The following is a 10,765-nucleotide window of genomic DNA, read 5'->3' on the forward strand; positions in this document are numbered from 1 at the left end:
GCAAGCGGGACTGGCCTAGGGGATTTTATAGGGGTTTTAATTACTTTTAAATTTGACATTCTTAAATATTTCATTTTAATCAAATTTTAAATTAGGTGTAATATGTTAGCTTTTTATCATTTGTCAGCCGCCCTGAGTCCGAAAGGAGAAGGGCGGGATATAAATACAATTAATAAATAAAATAAATAAATAAATAAATCTGTATATTAGGGTTTGGGATATGCTTATTCTATCTTAATCCATTCTCTACTTGGCCTTTTTCATTTTAATGCAATTTAGTCAATTCATAATAAGACTGAAGTTTATTATATGTCTAAATGGTTAAGATAATCAGAGAAACAATGTGATTTTCTGACATATTTTAATAAGAAGGGAAAGCTGTGTGTAGTATTCCAAAAAATACTGCTTAAGAAGTAGTTTGAGATTTTGGGAAGGAGATGTGAGAGAGAGAAAAGCAGATTTCAGTTGAAGGTTATGCTTGTGAAGCTTTCCCTTCACAGTCAGTTAAATCTCATGAAGAGCTATTGGTTTTTTTCCTGCAAGAATGAGCAAATGTGGCCCTTCAGATGTTCCTGAGCTCCACCAATCTATACCATTGACCAGATTAGCTGGAGTGAAGCTTCAACAAATAAAGTTAAGGCTTTCTCTACTTTTGATTCTTATACTGATCTGGTGAGTGTATCTTCCTTGAACTTGGAATTCAAGATATAATTTTTTTTAAGCAATGAACAAATTGCTTAAATTTATGTGACAAAACAAAATATTTTTCAGCCTCCAAATCTAATTAAAGTTATATACCAAGCTTTTAAAAAAATAATCTTCAAACTTCTTTTTTACAGTAATGAGAACAGAGTGTAACCAAACAATTGCATCTTTGCAATTTATTCAGCACTTATAATATTTTTGAAAAGTCATAATTTTATGTTTTTGATGTTGTTTTAATGTATACATTTGTGCATATTGTCAATGTCAATGAAATTCAACCTAACCTAAGCAGGCTTGATCTCATACACATATATGTACACTTATTGCTCTGAATTTACTGGCCATCACTATTATAATATTGTTTGGGGCTGCTTTTCCATTTTTGCACAGACTCAGATTTGTTTAGAATCTGGACCTGAGGCTGCTCTCCTGCTTGAACATTTTTCGGATGAACAAGAGCCCAAGAAAGAAGTGACTTGTGAATCTTCAAGTATTTCCTCAAATAACAGCCCTGAAACAGACAGCCCGGAGTATTCTGCAAATTATCCAGTGAGGCCTTACACTTCTGTGCCTGATTTGACATGGCAGAATTCATCCAGCACTCCAGAACAATCTAATTCCAGGCCAGAACTGAAGAATACCATTAATAGTCACCATTCTGCAACTAATATGAACATTAAAACAAAAGTAAGTTACAAATCAACAGGTATGGCAACATTATTGCTGCACTGTTTCTGAGATCACAACACCACACCAGGCAACAAACATAGAGAAAACTTTTAAACCAAAAATTGTTCAGGATCTTTTTCTTGTCTTGGCTTCATATTGTGAAAGCAGTAAAGGTTGGAAATCAAAGATAAAGGGACTATACACATTGCACTTTGGTTTTAGGCTGTCCCTTTTTTGTTAAGTCTACCTATTGGAATGAATGAATACTAATATTTAGTAGAATGTAAGGTTACCTTGATTTAATCACTGAGATAAAAAATTAGTGTAGTCACATTATATATTTAAGATAAACACGGCCACATACAATTTTCAAAAAAGAATGGGATGCTATTTTGCATCTTTCTGTCTATGATTGTACCACCAAAATTGATGGCCTCAAAGTTAGATTTTAAAAATAATAATGAAATAATGTATCATTACATTTTACAAACTTATTTTATTTAAATCCAACATGCATCTCAAGGTGAAGTGCCAAAAATTTGAGACTGATTCTGTGATGTTGTGCCTTTACTGTGATGTTCTGTTCAAATATTTTGGAAAATCCACCTCCAAAAAGTGTGGCCCCCATCTGAAAATAAGTTGCCTATACTTATTTACCACATTCTCTAGATCTCTTAACAGCTGGGTTATCAATGTATCCCTGAGCATCCTTCTCTTTCTTACCAGTATCAACCACCAAATGGATTTACAAAAGCATGCAGTAAACAAAACTCATGTCATCCTGACACACATTTTCCAACAATGAGCAAACATCGTGTGAGGAGCAGAACTGCAAAAGACAGAGGTGTCTGTGAAACGCCAACTGTTAAAAATTTCCACCCATTTGGTGAAATGTCTTTTCAGTATCATGTTGGAGAAAAAGCTTCATCACACTCAGCAGTCAAGGCAATCAGAAAGAACTTTTCTGAGAATGGCAAGGGAAAAACATCTTTCTTTATTTCAGAATTTTTCAGCAAAAATTTTACAGCATCTGAAAAGCAATTAAAACAACTCTGTCAACTCCCATCTCAACACTCCACCAATCGAGCAAGTGAGAGCCATTTTCTTGGCTATTGTATTAATCAACTTTGGATCTGTAAAAAAAAGGGAGGGGTTGATTTCACCATTTGTATGCATGCTTATCTTGAAATAGAAGCTTTTTCTTGGGTTTTGAGAATATTACTTCTGATTAAATTGTAATTATTGTATCAGTTCTTCAACAATATTACCTCTTCTAGTCCACAAGAAAGGATATGGCATAAACAAATACATATTGTGTGTGTGTGGGGGGGGGGGGGGGTTGTCGGCAGAAGTCTTCCAAGAGAACAAGTTTATTTTCCCTGGTTTCAAGGCCCTAGAAATAGTTATCAGTTGAACAGCTGGGTTTTGATCTCTTATTATGGCCATCAATTATTTCCTTATTAGGGATTGCTCACATAAAATGTAAAGCATATTAAGGCTTAGATTTGCAGGTTTTCTGTCCTTTGTCAGAAAAATAAATGTTACATTATTTTAAAAAGTCAAGTAGTTTTTCCAATTGCCAGCACGCTATTTAGTGAATTGCCTAGATAGATAGATAGATAGATAGATAGATAGATAGATAGATAGATAGATAGATAGATAGATAGATNCTTGTTTGCAACGTGTTCCTGTGGACTATTTCCTTCCTTTGAACTTGAGGTTTGCTGTTTGTGTTTTGGACTTATTGACAGGATTGTCACCCAAATAAAAGGGATTTTGTTTTGTTTTAAAGTTTCCAGCCTATTGTATCAGCAGGGGTTTGGTCCTTGTGCCTCTAACAAGGACGGCAATAGGCTGGGATAGAACACCCAGCTTTGTATCCAAAGTTTCCTTAGCAATAGGATGGGAGATCCCCAGGATAGACCAGAAGGAGGGGGCAAGGGGATGGTGAAAGGGCAGCAGGGCAGGACTAAGGCAGGACTTCCCTCAGACCCTCCCTCTCCTTCTTTCCTTCTTTCCTTCTTTCCTTCCTTCCTAAGTACAGAGGTGGGAAAATATTTGAGATGAGGGAGGGAGAAAAACAGGCAAGAAATGCAGCTGGGGAGGTGTCACCCTTCATGAGGAATGAAGAAATGCACCATCGGCTGGAAGGGGCCAGCACATGGTCCTCACTTACTTCACATATCTGGCTTGGTGGGCTCTGGGGGAGGGGATGCCATGAGCAGCGTGAGAGTCAACATTACCTGTGCAATATCGCCCAGCCCCCAACCTGCAGGAGCTGGTTCCTCGCTGTTTCCAGACGGCCTTGTGGAGCTAAGACTGAATGCGTTTCAGCATAGATGGCCACCACAAAATTGTACATTGGCTCCCGGACAGCCTGGGCCAGGCAGAGAGGGGCGTTCCCTCACTGTTTCCAGGATGGCTTCGTGGGCCACATGAAACCACTTCGCGGGCCGCATCCGGCTCCCGGGCCTTGTGTTTGACATGTCTGACTTAGAAGATAAGATAAGTGGTACTAAGCTATATACCGGGGGAAAGAGGTGAGACCACAGTATAAGGACCGGAAAGTTCACCCTATGGCCTTGCAGAAGAATTTCATAAGAACATAGATTTTGAGGCTTCTTGACTTTGAACATAAATTATACAATTTCTAATCATAATTATATGATCTCCATAGTTTCCACAGCTTCTTGTACTTTTGAATTAATGCCTTCTAGACATAATAATAAATAATAGCATTAATAAAATTAATAAAATAATAATAGCATTAAAGTTAGATGTGGTAAATGTTCAATCTCACAGAGTGGGTCTCCTCAGGGTACCGTCGGCCAGACAGTGCCGGCTGGCGACCCCAAGGGGGAGGGCCTTCTCTGTGGGAGCTCCCACCCTCTGGAACGAACTGCCCCCAGAGATCAGGGTGATTCCTGATCTCCCTTCCTTCCGCCGCGCCCTCAAGACGTGGTTGTTCCAGCAAGCGGGACTGGCCTAGGGGANATAGATGATAAAAGCCATAGCATGACATTTGGTGACAGCTTTTGGAAAGTTACTCCAAATCTTTCTTACCACAGTTGTGTTTGCAGAGAGAAGGGGGAGCTTGGCTTGTAGGCTTATGTTTTTTTAGTTTATTGTTTGCAGTGATATACTTTTTCTTTGAAACACTGCTAAGATTGAGGAGGCACACCAAATATATGCTTGCAGCTGATAATAGGGAGGAAAGGGAAGGAAATAGACTAGTAATAATAAAGCTATATGATATATCGATTCTTGCCCTAGCCCGGTGAATGATGAAGCATACAGAACAGAGCGCTCACATGCTTCCACAGTCCTTGCAACAGTAGCCCACTTACCTTCTTGCCAGTTCATTCTTCTTAACTCTTGCTTGAATCCAAGAAAAGTGGGGTTGGCATCCTTCTGGATATGATCTATCACACCATATGCTTTTTCCCCCCCTTTTTTCATAATGTTACACAGAAAGTGCTTCCCTTCCCAGAGAAATCACAGGGACCAGAAGTGCTTCTTGCAAGAAGCCAGCAAAATACTATAATATTCACTTCAGCCTGCAGAAGCCAACAGTTCAGCAACACAACTTGCAAGATTTGCTGGTGATCTCACAGATGAACAGCCAGACCACAAGAGCTAATGACCCAAGAGTGAGAAGTAGTCCCTATTCTTAAGGTAAAGGAAGAACAGGTAACGAGGGTGGCTGCCTGGTAATCTGAGATGGAAATGTAACATTCTACATATTGGGAGGCACTGGAGGTTTAAGAAAAGAGGACCTCACTACATCAGTCTTTAGGCTCTGTTTCTGTTGCATTAATTTTAAAAACTATACAACAGGGCAAGAAGATTTGAGTTTACATTCCTTCATCTACTTAGCAATGTTTACTTGTTCTCCTATCCCCATGGGGAAGAGGCAGGATTATTAAACTACACTTTCCAGCATTTAATTATTAAGGCAGCAGTAAGTTCTAGTCCAGAAGCATCTGGAGGGTCATAGGTTCATGTCCTGGACAATAAACATTTTATTTGGCTCTGACTTCATTGCCATTAGTTTCAACAACCCTATACCATATATTTCAACATTTTTGGATACTAAGGAACTGAAACTTGAGATTTTTTGAATACAGATAATCCTTAATTTACAATGAGCCATTCAGCAATTATTCAAACCTACAACCTACTTGAGAAAGGAGACTTATTACGTAGCAGGCTCTCCTCCCCCCCCCAGTGATGTGAGCATATTTCAAGCTCTTGGCAAAATGACCACCTTTACAGCTATTGGCAGCATGTCGCAGTCCCATTTTTTATAACAGTTTTGCCAAAAACCGGCTCCCACAACAAACCATTGGATTGCTTAACAACCATGGTGTTTGCTTTACAACTGCCACAAAAAAGTCTTAAAATCAGGTCAATCATGTGACTAATCCATTTTACAATCATTATGATTATAATGATTATGGATCTTTATATCTGATCCATAATCAGATTGGATCAACATAATCAAATTCAAGCAGCCAAACGATTATTTGGTCACTGCATATTTAGAAACTCCCAAGGGTACCATGCAAATATACCATAGTGATCACAAAGGTTATGCTGACTCTCGGCAGTTCTATAGGTCAGGTCTCTCCACACCTTCCTTCTTGTACTACTAATTTGAGTTTTTTTACGCTTTGACTGGTGACAGCTTTGAAGGTGCAAATTTCAAGGCAGAATATACAGTACGTTTAGTGAATAAATAGGATATTTTAAAATAGTTAAATATATAATTTATTTCTTTTTCTTTCAGGGTCATAATGAATCCTTTGCAAGCACTGGATAGCATTAGAACCCAAAAGAAACAGCTTTCTATTAAAGAGAACCCAGAACTATTTGAACTATTCAACTATACATTTTTCAAGCATAATTCCATTGAAAGGAGCTTCCATGCAGCTGATGAAATTTGAGCTATGAAATAATAGGGTCTTTTTAGAGTAAGTGGATCTGAAAATAGCAGAATGTCCTGATTTTTCTGTTTCTTGAAGAAATATGCAGCTGCTAATAGTTTTCTAAATGAAAAAATCCTCTCCTATACATTTTTAAGAAAATGAATGCTGCATTAAGTGACTTTCAAATGTAGAGATGTGATCTTTTGTACGACTCCCAGTCACGTATTTCTGTACCTCTGCCTTGTTCTGTGTACTACAGATTGACTCCTAAGAATTGAACTCAATCCAACATATGGTGGGGTGTGTTTTTTTCCTGATTTTTTTTTTAAATAAAAAATAGCCTTGGAAGTTTCGGTGGGGAACTAAAATGCTGCTTAACTGTTCTCCTCCAGTTATCTATTCATTCAAACATTTCCCCATTCTATTATTTTACCTATTGTGGAAAACATACAGGTCTCAGCAGTAACTCCTATTCCACCTTCTGTTTTCTATTGCAGCTCCCAAAACTGCTTTTCATTTTAAATAAAAATCGGGAAAGAACTATGTGATAGTTAATAGTTCTAAATAAAGTTTTTTAAATGGCGAAGATTCGTATGCAAAGAGATTTTGTGTTTCTCAGTGAAATAAACCACGAATTGATTTTGCATCATTTGCTATGGTCCTTGTGCTTTTTTTCAAATAAAATTAATTTTAAAATAATTTTATTAAAGATTACAAAAAAAGAAATAAAAACTACACAAACTACAAAAATATAAGAATTAAAAAAGGAAAAAGAAAATAGTGTGAAAAAGAAGAAAAAAGTACCTCTCCCTTCATCTCAACAAGTACAATTTAAATAGTGTAATTTATTGCTATGTCTTAAATTACACCATATACTCTCTTCACTCCAAATCTTATCTTTTAACTAAAAACAAAATCCAAAATCCTCATCATTTGTTTCTTATCAGCAAAAGTCCAATAAAGGACATCAGCTATGATTGATTATTTATCTTAAGCTTGATCAAATAAGACAGCTCTTTATTCCTGCCCTATATTTTTAACTATCTTAATTCTTAATCCCTTCAAACAGAGTCACAGAGCTAGTTTTCTTGTCATCTTTTTTGTTCTTTTTTTAAAAAAATTAACCACCATCCTTTGTACATCCAGGGGAGAAAGTTCATCCTTTTTAAAAATCATTTCTCAAGTTCTTCAAGACTTTAATAGATATCTTTTTTGTATCCTATAAAATTATCCATATCTCTTTTCTGGTTTGGTAGTTATATATCTCCTTTAGGCAATGAAACATCATCCTATTTCATTTGCAAGTCCATTGCATTTCTTTTTGTATCCTCCTCATTCTTTCCACATTTCTATCCATATTAAGATTGATTTCAAACTTATCCTGAGTAACTTGTTCTTCTTTATTCCTTAACAATTCACCTACCCATCATTTCTAAAAATTTCAAAGATCATTTTTCATAAATTTTCCCCAGAGAACTCACTGTTATAATATTTTATTTCATTTATTTAATTGTGTCCCTTGTTATACTCTAGCTTCCCCTAGTGTTCAACTTTCAGAATTCCATTTTCTAATTTTGATTGAAGAAAACCCAAATAATTATAATTTCCCAGGGGAGGAAACTATTTTGGAATTCCAAGTCCATCTAAATCGTTAATCCATTGTTAACTTTCCAAAATCAATATTCTAAGCATACTTTAGCTGTTTAATCAAAAAGGTAATATTTTTCAACAACTTCAAAATCATGTTTACATATTTTTTTTCTCTAAGAAGGCAGTTCATTTGATGAATGCACCATAACTTGCCTTCTGAAGGGTATTAATTCTTCAAAACAACAATAACGACAAAACAAATTCAAAGTGATTGGGAAAAAAATGAAATTTTCATGTCCTTAAAGGCTGGTTTCATGACAGTGAGCAAAGATGGTTTCTCCAAAAACTTGCAACCGCTCGACTCATAAGCTGATCACAACAATTTTGATTCTGTGGTCTACTCATAAGGAGAAGCTATACGGAATTCACATGGCAATCTCAAAGATCTCTCCTTAATTTGAAGAGAATTTTAGCAGCTGGATACAGTTGCCAACTCCACTGTAATGCTATCCCACTGCAAGGAGAAAAGCTTAATTCACCATGGCTCTCAACCAGAAATGTGGTCTTTTTGCTTTTTCCACTGTATTATTTTATTGGTCATATGTTTTTGCTATCAGTATAATTTAACCTTTTTTTCATCTTGTACATTTTGTCCATTCTTTCTATTTTTTAACAAGGGAAAGAGATAGTGGAATGGATTAATATTATCCACGGTCTTTGTATCATAAAAAGCAAGTTATATTTTTTTAATATGATATATGACAAATTGGAACAAGCAATGTTATGTCTATACAGTAGACATTTTCATATTATGGGTAAGGAATTATACTCAGAGAAAAAGTACTTACAGTAATAAACCCTGGGACCTTTTATCTTTTTATCTTGAAGATGTTACTGCAAATATGTCGAAGTAAATATAACCTACAAATATTATATAGCAATTGTGTAGTGAATTTCAAGCATGGAGTCACTTCATCTCTGTTGTATAGTCATTTACTGAAGATGGTAATACATAACTTTCTGACTTCCGAAATTTCTACAGTATTATTTATCTATTTATATTTGTACTGTGTCTTTTAATTGCTCAAGATGCTAATAGTGATTACCAGCCCTTTGTGAAACAAAGGGTACAAAAACTTGGGCTTTCAAAATTATAGTGTATATGCATAATTCGTTGCCGTTATTTCGAACTTTTGTAAGGAGTGCGAGAATATATCAGAAGCGTTCTAGGGATGCAGGGTATAGAAAAGGTTGGGAACCACTGACCTAGACCTTAGTATATGGCTTAGTTGGCTCAACTAGAGTGAAATTTAGAGGAGTATCTCCAAAGATGATAAATGTTTAAGCAGGCTACGCTAATATGGGCAGATTCTGCTGGAAGAAATTTGTTTTTGTTGCCTCCCAGACTGGAGCTACAAAAGAAGAACCAGAGGAGAAAATTATCAAGTTGTTTAATGTATAGCTCAGGTTACATCAGTCTGTTGTCCTCTAAATATATTCAATTTCAACTCCCATAGTTCCTTTGATTAGGAAACATGGTTGTTATTGGTGTCCATTTCTGATATCAGATTGGGGAAGGACTATTATCTAAGCGCAACCACAAGTCATAACATGCTACGGAATTATGACTTACGTATTAGTTATGTCACCATTAATACAGATCATCTCACTAATCCCAGGAAGAAGATGAAGAAAAAATAATTGATTCGCTTAGTAAAATGCTGAATTCTTAATGCATCATAGTCAAATTACGTACAAGAGCAACTAGAAGAGGGCAGCAATGAACAACTGCAATAATAACAATGATAGGCTGCATATTTGATTAACTTATGATATAGGTAAGTAATTTTGTAAGGATGTACAAAGTGTTGGACATTAAGAGATCAATTGTAAGGAGGAAAACAGTGTCACTGGAAGAATTACAAGTTAATACTAAGAACAAGTCAAAATGGCAAGACTTTGTGAATACAAGCACCAGGTTTGATAGCATATTACTAAGCATTACTAATGCTCCAGATGTTTTGAATTGATTCTCATGAACTCCAACCAGCAATGATGAGTTGCACAGATAGGCTCAGCATAGAAATATTCAGTGACTGTGATTTGATGGACTGTCTCATTATCCCACCCAAAGGGACATGATGTGATATTGCCATCTGATCACTGGCAGCAATAATATAGTCATTGAAGAGTTGATTGTGTCATCAGTTTACAGTACAATACTAAAGTTGGATAAAAGAAGAAGCTCTCCATCAAGGAGCTGAATGACTACAGTCTGATTGTTCTGATGTCCGTAGTTATGAAAACCTTTGAAAGATTAGTGCTCGCCCATCTGAAAACCATCACAGATCCACTGTTAGACCCTTTGCAATTTTCCTATTGAGCAAATAGATCAGCAAATGGTGCTATTAATATGACTCTCCACCACATCCTACAATATCTTGAATCTCCAAGGACCTACCAGTATGCAAGTGTCCTTTTTATAAACTTCAGCTCAGCAGTTCGGTATTCAATAGCATAATTCCAGATATTCTTCTCACTAAATTCAACTAGCTGTGCCTGACCACACTTGTAAGTGGATAATAAGCTTTCTAACAGATAGGAAGCAGCAAATGAAGCTAGACAAAATCATATCAGTTACCTGTACAATTAGCACAGGAGCTCCCCACGGCTGTGTGCTCTCACCACTTCTCCATATATACCAATGACTGCATCTCAAAGGATCCCTCTGTTAAAGTACTGAAGTTTGCAGATGATGCAACAGTGATTGGTGTCATTTGAGACAACAATCAAGAACAATCTTGAACTGAACACATTCAAAACTGTAGATATAATAGTAGATTTTAGGAAAAGCCCTCCTAGGAGAAGTCTAC

General features: G+C 36.3%; 1 protein-coding gene across 1 annotated transcript in view; it reads left to right on the forward strand.

The window, feature by feature from the left end:
• TTLL6 (tubulin tyrosine ligase like 6) overlaps positions 1-6,943 on the forward strand; it is a 39,741-nt gene extending 32,798 nt beyond the window's left edge. The window contains exons 11-14 of the mRNA XM_029283053.1: positions 1,096-1,392; positions 2,101-2,464; positions 4,846-5,049; positions 6,164-6,943. Of these exons, the coding sequence (XP_029138886.1) occupies positions 1,096-1,392; positions 2,101-2,464; positions 4,846-5,048 (864 nt within the window). The 3' untranslated portion in view covers position 5,049; positions 6,164-6,943. The remainder of the gene's footprint in view (positions 1-1,095; positions 1,393-2,100; positions 2,465-4,845; positions 5,050-6,163) is intronic.
• Positions 6,944-10,765: the final 3,822 nt, after the last annotated feature.

The sequence above is a fragment of the Protobothrops mucrosquamatus genome, unplaced genomic scaffold (assembly GCF_001527695.2).
Source record: "Protobothrops mucrosquamatus isolate PMUCROS unplaced genomic scaffold, P.Mucros_1.0 scaffold10, whole genome shotgun sequence".
In the NCBI taxonomy this organism is placed as follows: domain Eukaryota; kingdom Metazoa; phylum Chordata; class Lepidosauria; order Squamata; family Viperidae; genus Protobothrops; species Protobothrops mucrosquamatus.